The 20,463-nt window shown below is 39.9% G+C and overlaps 1 protein-coding gene across 1 annotated transcript in view; it reads right to left on the bottom strand.

The window, feature by feature from the left end:
* LOC132397753 (ADP-ribosylation factor-like protein 13B) overlaps positions 1–18,638 on the bottom strand; it is a 38,661-nt gene extending 20,023 nt beyond the window's left edge. The window contains exons 1-4 of the mRNA XM_059976517.1: positions 18,580–18,638; positions 15,525–15,595; positions 7,101–7,350; positions 4,085–4,190 (exon numbers count right to left, since the gene is read on the bottom strand). Of these exons, the coding sequence (XP_059832500.1) occupies positions 4,085–4,190; positions 7,101–7,350; positions 15,525–15,595; positions 18,580–18,638 (486 nt within the window). The remainder of the gene's footprint in view (positions 1–4,084; positions 4,191–7,100; positions 7,351–15,524; positions 15,596–18,579) is intronic.
* Between the last annotated feature and the right edge of the window lie 1,825 nt (positions 18,639–20,463).

Below are 20,463 nucleotides of genomic sequence, written 5' to 3'. Positions count from 1 at the left end.
AGATGGGCTGAAAAATGGCAGATGGAGTTTAATGCAGACGTGTGAGGACCAACAAAGTAGGTCTTACACAATGGGTGGTAGGGCACTGAAGAGTGCAGTAAAACAGATCCATAATCACAGGGTTGTAAAGAAAGCTTCTGGCACATTGGCCATAATGAGGCCTAATTTGTGTGCACTTTTGGTTACCTACCTACAGGAAAGATATAAGTAAAACTGAAAGTGACGAAAAAAAATCTACAAAAATATTGTTGGGACGAGTATCTGAGTTATAGGGAAAGGTTGAATAGGCTAGGACTTTATTCCGTTGAACAGAGAGGATTGAGGGGAGATTTGATATAGGTGTATAATTGAGTAATGCAAGCAGGCTTTTTTCCACTAAGGTTGGGTGAGCCAAGAACTAGAGATCATGGGTTAAGGGTGAAAGGTGAAATGTTTAAGAGGAACATGAGGGTGAACTCCTTGACTTAGAACGAGCTGCCAGTGGAAGTGGTGGATTCAGGGTTGATTTCAACATTTAAAAAAATTTGAGTAGATACAGGGATGAGAAGGATATAGAGAGCTATGCTCCAGACACAGGTCGATAGAACTAGGCAGATTAATGGGCTAAAGAAAGTCCAACTTACAACAGAATGAGAGAGATGGGGAATTGAGGGTGGGACAGTCTATTATCCCTAAATTCTATGATAAAAACTGCCATTGCAACAGAACCTATGAGGATAAGAGAGTGTTCCTCTTGCAGTGAGCCTGCAGACAGAACACCCTCATCACCTCAGGAAATACTGAGAAAGATGCATTTCCTGAAAATCACTAAGACCAAATCACTACTACCAAGCTGTTTACTCGATGTGAAATGTGCTAATCAGTTCCACATGTTATAAGCAATGCATACTAAATGCTGGAGGAACTCAGCAGGCCAGGCAGGCATCAGTAGAAAAGAGTACAGTCGATGTTTCGAGCCAAGACCCTACAGCAGGACCTGGAGATATAATTTGCATTTATTTTGCTCAGCTCTTACCATACTACAATGCTATTCATCACCTATGAGTAAAGTTGCAGTTATTATTCTTCATCCAATTAAGTGTTCAGTGATCTTTCTGGCGATAAAAACCTTACAATGTCCCTCTTAGTTAGTAGGACCTTGCAGTAACTTGGGGGGAGGGGTTTTCCCGGGGTATCAGTTTGTAGCGCTTGCATTTAGAAAATAAGTTCCAATTCTTTATCTTCATTATTTTGAGTTAAATTCTGTCTTCCCATTACTTAGCCCTTCTCATTGTTATGCCGAATAGATTCATTTTTAGGATCTGCTAATGCTTCACTGAAGAAAGCTACTAATACAAACAGCCTGCAAAAGCAACTCCATTGTCTCATTTCCCTAAACATCTTACTTCTAGATGACACCCCGAATAACAAACGCATGAGAAGTTCTCCTTCGCGGGTTAGTGCCTTCAAGCGCAGATACCACCAGAAAAACATCTTGCATATTTCAAATCTGGCTGCAATCTTTGCAAAGGCACCGGTTTCATTCCTTCTGGCAAATGCCTTAATGAGGAGAATGTGGACTAAAGGCTGATTTCTATTTGTGCGTATGGGCAACGCCGCAGCCTATGCCGTAGCCCTGATTTTCACTTCTGCGTCGCTCTACACTGTAGTGAGCATGTATTGGTGGGTGCCAAAACGCTAGATGGCGGTAGGGTTTCTATGCCACTATGGGTTTCTATGTTGAGTTTCTTCATGAGAGACATGGACGAGGAAATGCATTTCAAACATTTTCGCATGTCAATAGGTAGATTTGACGATTTGTTTCATGTATTTCATATCGGTGTACAGACATGGCAGAGAAGAAGCAACCGGAAATGCGTAGGAGGAAATGTGATGCTACCAAGCGGACCAATCACAGTTGTTGCAGTCTGCGTCACCGCGGCACATGAATGAGTTTTTTGGGGAGGTGCCCGTCACCCTACCTATGGCGTAGATGCGACACACAAGTATAAGTCAGCCTTAATCCTAATCCCTATTAAGCAACTGGATTCTAAAGGGATAGAAGGCAACCAAATCAAGATTTTTCATACAAGTCTAGCAGCCATAAATCATGTCATTGCAAACATGGGGCTGAACTTTATGTATAATTCATTTCATTGAATTACTGAGGAATTTTCCTTTTTTTTATTAGAAATGTACATTACTAATTGCAGTGGACCAGCTGAAATGACATTTTAAAATGAAAGATTTATTATATCCTTATTTAAGATCAACTTTATGCTCAGAATAACTTTGAGATTAGACCAGGGGTTCTCAACCTTTTTTATGCCATGGACCCCTACCATTAACCGAGGGGTTCGTGGACCCCAGTTTGGGACCACTGGGTTAGAAACATAACATAGAAACAGGACCTTCAGCCCACTGAGTCCATGCTACTCATTATGTTATCCCTACGTTAAATCCCTTTTTCATTCTCCCCATATTCTCAGGATCTTTATTGTTAGTGGTTTTGTTACTTCTTTGTGATCCCAGTTTTCACACAAGTGTAATGAATAGAAAATACTTTAGCTAAACTGCTAAATGAACAACAATGTTAGTGCTTCAGTTTGTATTCAGTTCATATCTAATCATAAATAGTAATGGTGAAATAGTAAGAGTGAAGTACAATCTGTAATCTTAAATAGAAACTATTATTGTGGAAAATATGTGAATATATTCAGACAAATTAATTTGACTTCTGTATTTCTATAATTAGCAAGCAAAAATGTTCAAATAAACTGTTCATAAAAATACTTTTAATTGGCACCTATGATCTTTTTTGTTGCATTACTCAGCATTACTGGAAGTTAATCTTTAATTCCTGGAAATACTGCAATAATTTTGGATGGTTACCAAGACTAGCGGTGGAAAACCTAGAGAAATATCGCTGACATCACATTCTGCATCTCTGCAGATTATCTGCTCCAGGCGTGGTGGTCTATCAGGAGAAGCCTACGAAAAATCACTCTCTGGTCCTCATTGCCATTAAGTTTGAAGATCAAGGTTCTGAAGCTAAATGTAACGCAGATATCTATTACTGAGCTCAGTAAGCTGTTGAATAAACTAGATATTGTTAATGTAGGATATAAGCTGCTGGCATGTACTTAATGCTAATATTTTTTAAAGTCTTGTCAATCAGTAAATAAATACAGAATAGTGAACAATCTGGAGGTTTTCAATCTTGAACAACAGGAGCATAATACCTGGAAACAATTATAGCTCAGTTCCTGTTCCCTTATCCCTACCACAGGGTTTTTGCTGTGGGGTAATGTTCATTTCAAGCAGACTGTTTGCTAAATTCTTTGTTGTGAAATGTCACATCAGTGCTCCCAGTTCAAACTCTCACCCACCCCTTTCCCATTATACAAATCCCACTCCCAGCAACTGACTGCCACCAGCTTAACTCTTGATTTCCTGCTTCAATTATAGTTGGTGACTTTCTGCCTACCCTGTTGAACACATTGTCTTTGAACACTGAAACAGCATTTGGATGGTATGTTCTACCTGCATTAAGCCCAGAGATAATGCATCTGCATGGGTTCAGCTGCCACATCCTGTCACTACTTTTTTCAGTAATCATGAATTGTGGGCTCAGTGCATGTAAAAGATCATTTAGAACTCCCATACAGGGATGCCAGAGAAGAGAGAAAACAGGATCTGGTACAGGAACCACACAGGTGGATGTTCCATTGGATCCTAATGTAGCAAGAATGTACCAATTCTTATGTCTCTTAGATTAGCAGCTTCATTGCTAACTTCTGTTAGGCCAGTACCTCAACAATGGTCCAAGATAAGAACTATAGTATTCCTCATTCTCTAATAGATGTATTGCACCTCATATTTGATGACCTAAAAAAAGACGTCTTCCATTGTTATTTTAGAGGTAGCATTAAATAAATGACAAAGAAAATGAAAAGACCAGTGGCTCCTCAATGAAATAGAAACTATAGAGAGCTACAGGGAGGTAGTCACACCTAGGCTGCCTGAAGCAGGTAATGAAATAGAAATAGAAATAGTAATGTGCTGTACTATTCTATGTTCTATGTTCTATGTTGATGAAACTTACAATATGACAGACGGATTTATTTTCATTAGCCAGTTTCCCCAGGGACATCTGTTCAATAATGTCAAACTCTGGTAGGGCCTCAGCTTTATCCTGCTTGTTTGCAAGTCTGAATAAAAAAAACATTTAAAAAATTCCTCAAAATGAGACAATACACAATAAGTGAAGATTTAAGCCTATAGAAAGTATGTGATATTTTACCTGAAGGTATAATTTTTGTATCGAATCTATCCTTGTCCATACAATTAAAGTCTGCTGATGAATTTTGACTCCCTCTTACAGTGTTAGTTATAGCAGAGGCATAGATGTGCAACTTGTGCATTCACAATATTGGAAAAAAATTGGCAATGGAACATAAAGCATTTAACAGTCAATAAATTGTCAGAGTAACTGCAAGTTCCAACTCCAATCTCACAATGAAAGTTGATTTGCCAATTAGGTGACAGATCGTTGGTCCAAATTGCAAAGCTGTTGGGTAAAAGGCTCTGAGTTCAGCCAATTGCCACTTGGCAGCTTTTTGACATATCTTAATGAACTGACTTTTCAAATGGAGAAATTCATGGCGAATCATGAGCAGCCATGATCAGGCATGTATTACGTTTCTGGGAATTCAGTAGTAATTGGGATATCTTCCTACTGTTCGTGAAGAACATTAGGATCGCGGATGGTCACAGAACATAAACCATGGATTATCGGACAGTATCCATAATTTTGCTTCTCTAAGTGGGCTTGAGAGTATGTTTTCTTTCCAATCTCACCAGTACACATCTTGCAAATACCTTAGACCTACGTTATCATTCAGGTGTTGAAGGTTATCAACATTTCAATATTTCAACAACTATTAAAAGACCTTGGCAAAAGATTCTGCAGGTGTTGAAAATCTTGAGAAAAATGCTCAAAATGTTGGAGGAACTCAATAAGTCAGGCAGAATCTATGGAAGAGAATAAACATCTTTGGCTGAGACCATTCATTAGATGATTAACTTGATTAAGCTGGTTATTCACAGTGTTATCTTTTGGAATATTAAGGAGAAATCCTCATCTTATGAAGTTGTATGATCCTCCTGCACTTCAGCTCACTGGGTATTGAAAGCAGCATTCAAATTGGCTGGTATTAATCTTGCCTTTCCTGATCTCAGCAAAAACAGTTCAGAGGCTAATGTTATAGCTGACACCTTGACACTATGAATATACTTTGCAATTTGCAAAGTTTCTTTCTTTATATAATAAGAGCATGATACAAGTAAGGCAGAGGACAAAAAGATTTTACGTCTATCTAAAAAAGGGACCTGCTTTGGTGTCACAAATTGCAGAACTCAAAGCTCTTAATGAATTTCTTTTTGAAGTGTAGCCAAAACTGCATGAAACCTGATTGCTAATTCATGTACATTGTTGAATTTTGCATAAAAAACGTAAGCATCAGACACACTCATCTCACTGAGATTTCCAAGTATATGCCTGGGAATGGAAGTTTGTGTTCAGTGGCTTTTTCCAGACACACAAGATGGTAGTGGCTGAATATTGTACTCCATTTCTGAAAGTAGTCATGTAATCTGAGCTTGCTTGTTCCAGTGAAGGGGAAACCACAATGACAACACAGAATGCAGTTTACTGGATTGGAAGGAGTACAGATATGGAAATTCCACAGCTATTTTCTCATGTTTTCATTCACCCTGACTCCTGGAAGAACTGCATTCCATTCTCCCAGTTCCTTCATAAGACCATAAGACATAGGAGCAAAATTAGGCCATTCAGCTAATTGCGTTTACTCTGCATGCGATCACGGCTGATTCATTTTCCCTCCCAACCCCATTCTCCTATCTTCTCCCCATTTCCTTTGAAGTCCTTACTTATCAGGAACCTATCAATCTCCGCATTAAGTATACCCAATGCCCTGGGTTCCACAGCTGTATGTGGCAATGCATTCCACGGATTCACCATGTACTGGCTAAAGAAATTCCTCCTCATCTTTTTCTAAAGGGATGTCCTTCTATTCTGAGGCTGTGCCCTCTGGTTCCATACCATATGATTACTGGAAACACGCTCTCCACATCAGTTCTATCTAGGCCTTTCAATACTCGGTAGGTCGGTAGGTTTTAATGAGATCCACCCTCAACCCTCCCCCATTCTTCAAAACCCAAGTGCGTAGAGGCCCTGAGCCATCAAATCCTCCTCATACATTAAATCTCCATCAAAGGAGTATGTAAAAGGGATTGTGGATAATATTCAGTAGGCCTGTCATAAACTGATGGAGAGATGGTAGAGGAGCATTAATATATCTAGATTATAGATTATAGAACAGTACAGCACAGGAGCAGGCCCATTATGTCTTCCAAACAAGACGTCGGATTAAATGAATTAGTTTCTGCCTGTACATGATCTCTATCCTTTCTTTCCTCCATTCCCTGTATATTCACGTGTTTGTCTCACAATGCCTTAATCATCCATGTTCTATCTGCTTCCAAAGCTGCTCCTGGCAGTCCATTCAAGGCACCTAGCACCCTCTGTGTATGAAAAAATGCCCTTCACATCTCCTTTAAACTTCCCTCTCTCACCTGAAGTGCAGGTCCTCCAGTTCTGACATATCTATCCTTGGAAAAAGTTGCTAAATGTTTATGCTGTCAATATCTCTCATAATCTTATAAATTCCTATCAGGTCTCCCCTCAGCTTTGGACATTATGAAGAAAACAATGGAAGCTTGTCCAACTTCTCTTCAAAACTCATACTCTCTGATCCAGGCTGAATCCTGGTAGACCTCTTCTGCAGCCTTTGCAACATCTCCACATCCTTCTTCTAATGGGGTGACCAAAAGTGCACCCGGTTCTCCAGCTGTGGACCCCTAAATTCCAAATGCCCCACCCACTGAAGACAAGCATGCCATATGCTTTCTTTACCACCCTATCTACCTGCGTGGCCACTTTCTGGGAACTGTGGACTTGGACTCCGAGATCCTTTTCCATCAATGCTGTTAAGGGCCCTGTCATTTTCTGTATACCATTGATTCCTGTTTGGACTTACATGAGGACAGGTTTTCCAGACACCTTTTCATGCTTCATTACTTCTGACAGGGTCTTTCGAGTTTCCTCCATTCGTTTCGTATCCGAGGAGTCGATGATGAAAATAAGACCATGTACTGCAGAGTAGTAATTCTTCCAGGTATTGCGTATTTTTTCTCCACCACTGAGGTCAAATATTGTCACATTAAACCGATCTACCATGAGATTAGTCCTGGAAAAACCGCCATTTGGACGAATAAGATAAGGAGACTCTGTTGGTGAAAAGAATACTAATTCACATAATGTTTCTCCATCCTGCAGAAATTTCTGGGAGTGAGTATTTTTTCTACTCATTCCCAAGACAGGTCAATTCATGCAGGAGTTAGATTTTTGACAAGCAGACCTAATACCACCATAATATAAATGGAGTGAGGCAGTTCATGTTCCACTTCATTTCTTTGTAATAATAAGAATCTACTTAGAAAGTAAGTAAAATAAAACCTTTTAATTTAATGATTACACTAGGGACAACTACCATCGGCTGAAGCCAAAGGTTGTATAATGCTGTCAGACAAAGGTAAAGTGACAACAAAAAGATACATCACGAAATACACAACCCTACACCATTATTAAAGAAAATAAGAATAAATACAAAATCAGTTTAAAACGATCCCACCCAGGCATGAAATCACATCAATTTGTATGTTCATTTTCTTTAATATCAGGCCACCATATTAAGTGGAGAGTATTATTCAGCAATAACACTGAAATGGGAACTTTCATGAACAAGCACTGATTGGAGCAAATGCTCTCTGGTCAGATTGTAACATATCCAATTTTTCTGATTACACAAAGCTAGGCAGGAATGTAAACTGTGGACAAAAAAAATAATGTTGCAAAAACATGTGGACCTAGTTAAAGGGTAAGAATGCTTGAAATGAAATGTAATTCATTTTGGTAAGTTGATTCTACATATCTGAGATCAAAACCCTAATCCTTGTGATGTCCTGCTAGTCACAGCCTACAAAGAAGTCTGTTATCTAAATGTTAGCCAGCCAGTTCTTAATCCATAATTATTATCTTGCTCCCAATGTCAGGAATACCATATTTATATAGTAATCTTTTTTTTGTGGACTCTTACTCTGCTAACTCAAGCCTTAAAAGAACTCTAATGGTTTAGCAAATGTTATTTTATATTTTTAATTTTAATTTATTTATTGAGATACAGTGAAGAATACCGCTCTTCGAGCTGCACCGTTCTGCAGTTCCCCAATTTAATCCTCGCCTAATCACAGGACAACCTACAATTACCAGTTGATCTACCTGCTGATACACATTTGGACTGTGGGAGGAAACTGGAGCACCTGGAGGAAATCCACACAGAAATGGTGAGAACATACCAATTCCTTAAAGGCAGCGGCGGGAATTGAACCCTGGTTGCTGCAACTGTAAAGCTTTGTGTTAACCACTATACTACTTTTAGATTTTTGCATATCTATTGTAGATTCTAGCATTTTCTCTGCAAGTAGTGTCAGGTTTTCAGGGCTATTGTTGACATTCGCTCTATATCATTTCTGGAATAGCAGAACTAAATTTACTACCTTCTAAACTGTAGAGATCATTCTGAAATTTAGTGAATTATCTTAGTTAATAACCAATACATCATTGTCTCTGTTGCAAACTTTTCTAAAATGCTAGGTCCAGGGAATTAGTTGGCTTTGACTAGCATTACTTTTCCAGTCATGTTTCTACCAAAGTAAATATGTTTTATATCTTATTCTCTGTAGAAAGTTGGTTTGCCACTATTTTGCCATTTCAATTGTATCCTCAATCTTGGCGAATTATGTAATCTGTATGCTTAAAGCCTTGGCCAGGCTTTCATTGCCCCATCTAGTTTCCCTTCTTTGTCCGTAAAGGCACAATATTTATCTTTAGCTAATCTTTAGTTTTTAACCCAGTTGCTCTCATATTTTATCTTGTCTTGAGTAAAGTCCTGAAGCTTTAAAAAAAAATAAGACTATTGAACAGATCAGACTGAATACAGCCCGCTATCCAGAGTGGGTGTCCACAATCTGTACTCATCTCTGGGCCCTGCTGACACAGAGAGGTGAACAACCTTACCTTGTGCAACAGGGAAGTGTCCAGTGAGGCATAGCAAGCATCCAGGGGTGAGCAGCCTTAGCCAACAATGTCCCGGGAATGCCCTAACAGCCTTTGACAGGAACCGAGGCTAAATCTGGAGCCTTTAGCAAAGCCTGACAAATCTTCACAACAGTTTTTAATTGTCTGTGATACCCAGACAAAGCTGTAAAAATTTGCTCAAAGTAATTAAATATTAAGAAGTAAAAACAAAAACAAATGAATTAATTTAAATCATAATGCTCTAAGAAATACTTAACAAATGAAAATAAAATAAATATCTACAGAATGAATAAACAAATGTAACTTTATCCATATGATCTCCAGGTTGGATATCTCCAGGCAAAGGACAGCTGATGGCATTTGCAAGGATTCAAAAGAGAGTCAACTTAAAGTATTTTGGAGATTTTTCACTCTTCAGACAAATTTATTCTGCGAGTCTCCTTTAAATTGCAGAACAGCAGGTTGCTATGCGAACCTGTTTGGGTTGTGGATGCCCAGTGACAGGCATGCATCAGAACAATATGAGCTAATTTCTGCTGGCAATCCCCAAATTGATTTTCATTGAAAATTGTATCATTACATCTGAATCCAGCATGGAAATTTACTCATGTGTGTAAGCACAATTTACAACATTAAGTGCTCAGCTTCGTTTCCAGAGAGGCACATTCAGTCTGGAAATCATCAATATCATGTTTCTCTCAAGAAAACATTGACTTTCATAAGTGTAGCTGTTAGAAAGGCAATGCCAAATGACCACATTTTTAGCCATGTATGCTTTAAGATTTTGACAGATCTAGCTAAGCTAGAAGTTATGGTTTAGCTAGCTTGTTTTTTTTCCGTATTTGTAGACGGTCCTGCCTATTTCTCTGTTTTCTCTATGAGATGATGTTATTTCACAGGAACCTCAGTTGGCATCCAGGACCTTCCTGCTGATAAGTTTGGACTTGTTTGATCATGAGGTGGCTTGCTGCTGATCACAATTTCTTTGAGGGTTCCATAATCCATTTCTCGGGATTTGGGTATCACTGACAAGGCACACAGTGCTTGCCCAACTATTGAGAACATGGTGGTGAACCAACTTCTTGAAGTGTTGCTGTCTTGACCATGATATACTTCAAAACTAGGTAGGAAACCTATAGGTAATGATTGTTTTGTGCCAATAAATACGTTGTAAGAATGGGACACAGGCAATTCCTCTCAAATCAACTTCAGTGCATTTTAAATTTTACAATGAATAAAATATTTTCAGTATAAATATAGGATATATTTCCCAAAAGCATTAACATCGATATTATAAAGACCAGGACAAATCCATCTTGATTTATCATACACCTATATCTCTGTGCTTTTCCTGTTATTTCTTTCCAGTTTAAATTCCAAACCTACATTTATAATTGGAACAGTCAATACAAATGTATCATACTGCAATTATAAGCTATTTTAAGTTGATGTGCATGCTATAAAATTCTTTGTGGCATATCAAAAAATGCTACATCAGCACTTGCTACCTGTCAAGTATTTCCACTCTTTAGTCTCATGTCAACATTTAAAACAGAAATGGATTATGCTCACCTATCACATTGTAATTATATTCAGTGTTGGTTGAGGCACTGCAGCATTTAAAATGATGACTTAATTATAACAGCGCACCCTAGTTCAGTTCTTAACCCTACTTCATCTCAAGCTACTCTTAGTTTTGCCTTCTCATGTGTGAAACCAAAAGCAATTTAATAAAGGTCTAGCAAAATTCCTGTACGTGTCCTGCATTCGTGCAACCATTGTGTGAGTGGGCCAGTGAAGGAATGGAAACCTGAAACTTTGACTTGAGAGGCTTCAGCAAGGAGGCACAGGTGAGTAACAGGTAAGAACAGGTAAGGGTTTTTTCAAGAGTTAAGTAAAAAGACACTACATTTCAACTAATTACATAAAGTAGGGATGCAGGATCAAGGCGACATGTTGTAGCTGCATGATTTGGGAGCTAGTGGACTTTATTGTAGTTTTTGGTGACCACATCTGGGATGAGGAGAGTTACCAGACACTACAGTTCATGAGGCAGCCATACCCCTTAACTACATACAATACACACAAAATGTTGAAGGAACCCCAGCAGGCCAGGCAACATCTATGGAAAACAGTTGATGTTTTGGGCCGAGGCCCTTCATCAGGTCTCAGGAAATGTCAAATGTTTACGCTTTTCTAGCTGCCTGGCCTGCTGAGTTCCTCCAGCACTTTGTGAGTGTTGCTTGCATCTCCAGCATCAACAGATATCCCCTTTGTGTCCTTTAACTACTTCATTGTTACCCGAGCCACTGCAAAATACCAAAGGGCTAATAGATTCAAAGAGTTAAATGTGTGGCTCAAAGACTGGTATGGGAGAAGTGGGTTTTAATTTTTGGGACATTGGCAGCAGTGTTGGGGAGAGAGAGCTCTTCTGATGTGAGGGGCCCCACCTCAACTGTACTGGAACCAGGATCCTGGTAAACTGTGTAACCAGGGCTGAATTTTAAACTAAATAGTAGGGGAGAAGTGTGCGTGGGGGTGGGGGGTGGGGAATAGTTGTTCAGTGGCTTGGAAAAATATAGATGAAGTAAAGCTAAAGGATAGGGCAGGGGAGGTTATTGAAGTCACCAGAATGAAGAATAAGAAAATCTCAAAAGGGATAAGAACTTGACGTTGGAGAACATGGAGACAAAATTGAGAAAGGTCATGAGATACAGAACTAAGGGTGTTATATTTAAGTACATACTGTATACAAAATGATGTAGATGAGCTTATAGCAAAGCTAGGAATTGACAGGTATGTCATTGTGGGTATCAGAAAGTTGTGGGTGGGAGTTAGACATCCAAGGGTACACAATCTATCAAAAAGAGACACTGGTGAACAGGGAGTGGGGTGGCTCTGTTGGTAAAAATGAAATCATATCCTTCGAAGAATGTGACATGGGATCAGAAGACGTAGAAGCCTTGTGGACAGAGTTAAGACAACGACCCTGGTGGGAGCTGTATACAGCCCACCAAATAATAGGCAGGGTGTGAGGCACAAATTACGATGGGTAATTGGAAAGGCACATAAAAAGTGAAATGTTATGATGGTCATGTTGAGATTTCAATATGCAGGCAGATTGGAAAATCCAGGTTGATACTAGATCCCTAGGGAAGGAATTTATAGAATGCCCACAAATTGGCTTTTTGGAGCAGCTTGTGGTCAAATCCACAAGAGAAGCGTCAAGTTTGAATTTGGTGCGTTGCAGTGAACCAGTTTTGATCAGGGAGTTTAAGTTAGAAGACTTCCTAGAAAGTAATGATTATAATATGATAGAATTCACCCTGCAATTTGAGAAGGAGAAGCTATGAGAGTATGGATTATGAACAGAGATTAAGGGAGCTAGGGCTTTACTCTTTGGAGAGAAAGAGGATGAGAGGAGACATGATAAAGGTGTACAAGATATTAAGAGGAATAGACAGAGTGGACAGCCAGCGCCTCTTCCCCAGGGCACTACTGCTCAGTACAAGAGGACATGGCTTTAAGGTAAGGGGAGGGAAGTTCAAGGGGGATATTAGAGGAAGGTTTTTCACTCAGAGAGTGGTTGGTGCGTGGAATGCACTGCCTGAACCAGATACACTAGTGAACTTTAAGAGACTACCAGACAGGTATATGGAGGAATTTAAGGTGGGGGGTTATATGGGAGGCAGGGTTTGAGGGTCGGCACAACATTGTGGGCCAAAGGGCCTGTAATGTGCGGTACTATTCTATGTTCTATCAGTATCACTGTTGAGTAAAGGTCATGACAGAGGTATGAGAGAAGATCCGGCCAAACATGATTGGAAGAGACACAGCAGGGATGAAGATAGAGCAGCAATGGTTGGAGATGCTGGGAATAATTCAGAAGACACAGGATTAGTTCATCCAAAGAACAAATTCTTATCATGGATAGCTTTGGAGTTCAAGTAATTGGTTATATTTAATGTGGAGGTTGCTGGGTTCTTGATTAGTAAGGGTGTCAAAGGTTATGGGGAGAAGGCAGGAGAATAGGATTCAGAGAGGTAATAAATCAGCCATGATGGAATGGCAGTTCAGACTCGAAGAACAAAATAGCCCAATTCTGCTCCTATGTCTAAGAAGAAACATTCTAAAAGGAGGATGAGGCCACAATGGACCAGGGAAAAGGGAGGGCGTATAATATAGCAAAAATTAGTGGGAAGCTTGGGGATTGGGAAGCTTTAAAAAAAAAAACAACAGAAGGCAACTAAAATAGCCATATGGAGAGAAAAGATGAAATATGAAGGTAAACTAGCCAATAATAAAAAAAGGATACCAAAGTTTATTTCAGATATACAGTATAAAGAGTAAAAGAGCGGCAAGAGTGGATATTGGACCAATGGAAAATGACATTGGAGAGGTAGCAATGGGAACATAGAAGTAGTGGATGTACTGAGTAAGGATCAGTCTTCACTGAGGAAGTCACCAGCAACATGCTATAAATTTGAGAGTGTTAGGACACAGAAGTGAGCAAAGTTACTATTACTAGTGGAGAAGGTGCTTGGGAAGCTGAAATGTCTGAAGGGAAATAAATCACCTAGGCCAGGTGGACTACACCCTCAGGTTCTGAAAGAGGTAGTTGGAGAGATTAGTAGTGATCTTTCAAGAATCCCTAGACTCTGAGCTGGTTCCGGAGAACTGGAAATACGCAGATGTCACTATACACTTGAAGAAGGGAGGGAGGCAAATGACAGGAAACTATAGGCCAGCTAGCATGACTTTAGTGGTTTCAGGATACTTGGAGTCACGTGATAAAATAGACCAAAGTCAGCATTGTTTCCTTGAGGGAAAATCTTGCCTGACAAATCTGTAGGAATTCTTTAAGTGACAAATGGAATAAACAAAGGAGAGCCAGTTGTTGTTCTTTTCCTGGATTTTCAGAAGATGCTTGACAAAATACTTTACATGAGGTTGCTAAACAAGTTGAAGCCAGGGTATTACAGGAAAGATACCAGCATGGATAGAGACTGACTGACTGTTAGAAGGCAAAGAGTGGAATAAAGTGGGCCTTTTCAGGTTGGCTGCCAGTGACTAATGGTTTTCTGCAGGGGTCAGTGTTGGGACCACTTCTTTCCATATTATATGTCAATGATTTGGATGACAGAGTTGATGGTTTTGTGGCCAAGGTTGCTGCTGATACAAGGATAAGTGGAGCGGCAGGTAGCATTGAAGAAGTAGGGAGTCTGCAGAAGGACTTGGACAGATTAGGAGGCTGGGCAAAGAAGTGCTAGGTGGAATACAGTGTAGAGAAATGTATGGGCATGCACTTTGATAGAAGGAATAAAGGCATAGACTATTTTCAAATTCAGAAATTGCAGATGCAAAGGGTCTTGGGAGTCCTAGTGTGAGATTCCCTAAAGGTTAAGTTGAAGGTTGAGTCAGTTGTGAGGAAGGTAAGTGTTCATTCATTTTAAGAGGATTGGAATGTACAACAAGGATGTAATACTAAGGCTTTCTTGATGGCTTTGGGCCTACACTCACAAGAGTTTAAAAGAATGAGTGGATCTCAATGAAACCTACCAAATATTGAAAGGCTTGGTAGAGTGGACATAGACAGCATATTTTCAACCGCGGGAGAGTCTAGTACCAGAGGGTACTGTCTCAGAACAGAAGGGCATCCCACTAGAACAGAGATGAGGAGAAATTTCTTTAACCAGAGGGTGGTGAAATTGTGCAATTCATTTCCATATATAATTGTGGAGGCCAAGTTATTGGGTATATTTAAAGAGGAGGTAGATAGATTCTTGATTAGAAGGCATCAAAGGTTACGGGGAGAAGAAGGGGTATGGGGTTGAAAGGGAAAGAATCAGTCATGATCAAATGGCAGAGCAGACTTGATACTTCTATATCCTATGGTCTTAATACAAATATTGTAGTACGATATGTAGATAAAAAGGTGCTCCATCCAGCTATGTTTTCAGCATTACTCTCCTAAGATATTTTAATTTAATGAAACAAATCTTTGACAGGAGTGCTCCCCTCGCAGAGAATATCCATACATCCAAAACCTTCATCTCCAAAAATTTAGTGGTCCCGACCCATATTTCCTATAATACTAAATGCACTTTCCAGGTTTCTACTCTTGCATGGGTTTTAATTTGATTATAATGGTGCATTAATTTTATCAATCAATTTTAATTGTAATTAATTAATTAACCTGCCCTTGAATTAAGATTTCTTTGCATGACACAACAGAGACAGAAATAAAACTGTAATTATGCAGTATGCCTCTCCTGGTCAGATCTTAAGGCAGGATTTCCCTTACCTTTCTGAATTCCTTTGAGTATTGAAGTTTTCCCTGCACTACTTAGTCCGAGGATCAGGAGTGTGACATTCCTAAAACAAAGATGAAGAATGTGTAGAGGTGGGTTGACATAAATTCTGTCAGAAATATATCAGAAAATTAACACACACAATATGGCAAATGTGACTGCTATGAATGACTTGTCACTGTGCTGAATCAAATCTGGAATTTATCTCTAAATCAGTTCTTTTTCTCTGCTCAAAAGCATTTGCACGCCAGTGACTGAGATTTAGTTATAACCTTGCAGTAGTAATAATTGCCATTGTTCTCTGCCTTTTAAACTCTGTCAATGTCCATTAGCTTAGATGCCAAGAGCAATACAAAAGCACTTTGCACAATCATTACTATTTTATTCTTCCCTCCTCCTTACATGGCCTTATGTGTTTACATGAAGCAGAGCTCATTTTTTACTGCATGCTGCTATCCACTAATGCATCAGCATTCAGTGCTAATGTGCTATTTCCACTTAGTCTTAAATCAGATATTGATAGATGCACAGATCAGATCAGTTCTATGTGATAAATATATATAAGCACCCCTTTAAATTATACAGTTTATCATATTGGCATAGAGATCAATTTGAGCAATACTTGATTTATGCACAAATCCTCATGCACAGCTGGTTTTCACAGTGTCAGAATCTAGCAACATGGTGTAAAATCTTCAGGTCATTTGCATTGGCATCAACTTTAATCTGAAAGCTCGAAATAAACGCCTCAGGAAATGATGTCCCATGCCTAAGCCCACACACTTCCCCTCCCCACTTGCAGAAATTGCCGGGGCCGTAGCAGAAATAGTTCAATCATTCTTAGCAACAGGTAAGGTACCAGAGGATTGGAGGATTGACAATGTTGTTCCGCTGTTCAAGAAAGCCTCTCAAAATAAACTAGGAAAGAGAATGCCATTGAGTCTAACATCAGTATGTGAAGGTTTTTGGAAGTATTCTGAGAGACTGGATATACAAGTACTTGAATAGACATAGACTGACAAGAATAGTTGCATGGTTTTGTGTGTGGCAGGTCATGTCTAATGAATCCTATACAGCTTTTTAAGGAAGTTTCCAGGAAAGATGATGAAGGCAAGGCAGTGGATGCTGACTACATGTAAGGCATTTGATAAGGACCTGCATGGGAGGTTGATCAAGAAAGTTCAGTTGCTGGACATTCAAGTAGGAAATTAGATTAGACACTGGCTTTGTGGGAGAAACCAGAGAGTGGTAGTAGAGGGTTGCCTCTCTGACTGGAGGCCTGGGACTATTGAAGAGCTGCAGGGATTGGTGCTGGGTCCATTGTTGTTTTTCATCTTTATCAACAATCTGAATGATAAGGTGGTTAAATGGATCAGCAAATTTGTGGATGACACCAACATTGGCGGTGTAGTGGACAGTGGGGAAGGCTATCATGGCCTGCAGTGGGATCTGGACCAGCAGAAAAAGTGGACTGAAAGGTGGTAGATGGAATTTAATGCAGACAAGTGTGAGGTGTTGTACTTCTGTAGGACCAACCAGGGTAGGTCTTACACAGTGAATGGTGGGGCACTGTGGTAGAACAAAGGGATCTGGGAATATGGGTACATAGTTTGTTGAAAATGGCATCACAGGAAAATAGTATTGTAAAGAAAAATTTTGGCACATTGGTCTTCATAAATCAAAGTATTGAGTACAGGAGATGATACGTTTTCTTGAAGTTGTATAAGACATTAGTGAGACCTAATTTGGAGTGTTGTGTGCAGTTTTGGTCTCTTACCTACAGGAAAGATGTAAATAAGGTTGAAAGAGTACAGAGAAAATTTACAAGGATGTTGCCTGGTCTGGAACACCTGAGTTTGTACGGAAAGCTTGAATAGGATAGTACTTTATTCCTTGGAACATAAAAGACTGTGAGGAGATTTGACAGAGGTATACAAAATTATGAGCAGTATAGATAGGGTAAACACAAGCAGGCTTTCTCCATAAGGTTGGGTGGTACTGCAACCAGAGGTCATGGGTTAAGGGTGAAAGGTGACAAGTTTAAGGGGAACATGAGGGAAATGAAACGTCTTTCCTCTGAGAGTCATGAGAGAGTGGAATGCGTTGCCAGCATAAGTGGTGCATGCGAACTCAATTTCAACATTTAAGAGAAGTTTGGATAGGTACATGGATGGTAAGGGTATGGAAGGCTATGGTCCTGGTGCTGGTCGATGGGAGTAGGCAGTGTAAATAGTTTGGCATGGACTAGATGGGCCAAAGGACCTGTTTCAGTGCTGTAGTTTTCTATGTCTCTATAACTGTAACCCAGCTCCTTCGTGTATCAATCTATCCCTCATCTCCATGTGCAGAAGGTGAATCAATTTGCTTTTCTTCTAATTAAAAATGATAAAATCAATGTACTGTACTACATAAATAGTTTGCCTTTTCTAAAAGATAAAGATTAGCTTTATTTATCACATGTACATCAAAACATACAGAGAAATGTGTCATTTGTGTCGAAATCAAATCAGCGAGGATTGTGCGGGGTGGCCCACAAGTTACACCATATTTCTGCAGGCAACAGGTCCACAGCTCACTCACTCTGCGTCTTTGGAATGTGGGAGGAAACTGGAGCACCCAGAGGAAACCCACGCGGTCACAGGGAGAATGTACAAACTCCTTACAGACTGCGGCGAGAATTGAACCCAGGTCTTGTGTTAACCACTACCTACCATGCCCAGGCCATTACAAAGAAATTGAACCTTTCCTTAATTCTTTTCCCAACCAAAATCAAGAGCTGATCATAGTCCCCATTCATAGATCCTGCATTTCTGATATAATATTCAGCATTATAATTTTCCAAGTGTAGTTAGGTCCCAGTCTCAGGACAGACAATTCCATTATACGTGAAGGTCAGTCCCTAAACTGCTCTGAAAAGCAGCATTCAGAGTCTTCACATCAGGTTCATAACGCTTTGAAGTGTGGGGGAAATGACATCACTGTCCCATTCTCCAATGACATTACTTGTGAGATATTTCTTTTTAAATCATCAAGACTGTTACAACTCACCTTATTGGCTCCTGAACTTTCTGAGCCCAGGTACAGCAGTTTGCAATTAGACTGAACATCACGTGGACTTAGTGTGAGATGGAGGCTAGCTGGATCATCTTATCTTCATTGATTTACATCCCTTAGATTCAGGAGCAAAAGGAAAAGCAAATCAGGATAAAGAGCTGAATTCAAATTCAAACAACATAGCAGCTGAGACCATTCTCTATTTATGGGCATCTTTTTCACATTATATTATTTTGTCTCTCCCTCCTCCTGGGACTTTAATCCCACATTACCAAATGAGTCCACTCCTGGGTAGTCTTCTGTCTGAAAGATGCTTAATATCACCTCAGTGTCTCATAAAACAGACGTTAAATCCTGTGGGAGATGGTGCTTTTAAACCTTAGTGTAAGGTCAATGGGAGCTCAAGATGAAGCTTGCTTCTGAACTAACCCCTTGTAAGTGTGATGCACCATCAATAACTCACACTGAGACGTAAGGCGAGATATCGGCTTTTATTGACTGGAAGAAGGAACCAGGAGTGAGTGTCCATCATACCATGTCCTGGAGACTGAGGCCGAGCGTCAGGCCTCAGATCGCCTTTATACAGGGGCCTGTGGGAGGAGCCACAGGAGCAGTCAGCAGGGGCGTGTCCAGACAGGCACATAGTTCACCACAAAGTGAAAGTAAAACTTTGCAAGATTTATTCTCAGAACATAATATCCCTTAAAATACTTATATAGAAATTTGATTATGTAGCACTTTTTTGTTTCAGTGCCATGTAATTCAAAATTGATTCAGAATGGAATAAATTGCATCAGCAGTCGTTTCTGGGTGAAATTCGGTCACTTGCTAAACTGGACCAAATACTTCTGGTCGCAGTATGTGTTGGTACGCCTGATATTTTCCAGCATTAGACATGCACCAGGAGCAAAGTGTGCCTAGTTTTTGATTGATTTGCACTTGAAAGGGGTGCCTTGCTGCAGGCACCTCACAGAGCAACCCAGAACTGACAAGGGAACACACAAAATGCCTGTCAAAGTGTTTATCAGTTGTTTTTTTTTCCCCCATTATGCCTCCCGGGCAGCAGAGCTAGAAATAAGTATCAACAATGATCTAACACCAGGAGAGGGCATGATGTACATGGACCTTCGATGAGCAAGGCCTTTGGAAGCTCAGGTTTTCTGATGTTATGGTAAGAGTGGGATATGAGGTTCTGCTGTACGACCAGCGGCCATGTTGTTCCAGCTGTCCTGCTCTCTCCCCTTAGAGGTGAAGATCACAAAAAAGGTCTCAACCTCCTGCCATCAGGCATTGTTCTCAGCTCCCACCTGGCACTTACCCCTCCAGCGTGTTCTCAGCTTGTTTTGCCCACCTAAGCTTTAGAGGGGTAACAACAACTCTGCACTCAAAAAGGAGTGACTTCATTTACATTGACTTCACTCAAAGAAGATGACATCCTGGGCAGTTGGATTTGTCAATATTCATGGCTTCCTGAAATGGCAGGGAGCCACTCATGCTTCTATTAACAGTACCTGGAATAAGCTGGATTTCTTCATTAACAGAAAGGGATTTGACTTCCAAAATGTATAGATAGTCATGGAACATGAGAAGAGTTTTATGATGGTCAATAGGATGTTCCTGAGAGTTCTAATAGTTGTATTGTCCTTAGCACAATTCCAGCAGCAGGCCCTTCACCAGGGGTTGAATTCTGAGCAATAGTTGGTATTGTCTATCTCCATGGTTTATGGTCCATGGTATATGAAGAAAATAAGACTTAGCTGTCTTCATCACTCAAGGTGGTATTTCAGCACAGAGCCAACTGGTGTGGATATTCCAACGTAATGTGTTGCATGCTGCCAAATATTTATTTGGCTTTTTACAATATTACTTCATTTTCTG

The sequence above is a fragment of the Hypanus sabinus genome, chromosome 8 (genome assembly GCF_030144855.1).
Source record: "Hypanus sabinus isolate sHypSab1 chromosome 8, sHypSab1.hap1, whole genome shotgun sequence".
Lineage (NCBI taxonomy): Eukaryota > Metazoa > Chordata > Chondrichthyes > Myliobatiformes > Dasyatidae > Hypanus > Hypanus sabinus.
The sequence above is the reverse complement of the archived record's forward strand: the minus strand, read 5'-3'. Positions and strand labels throughout refer to the sequence as shown.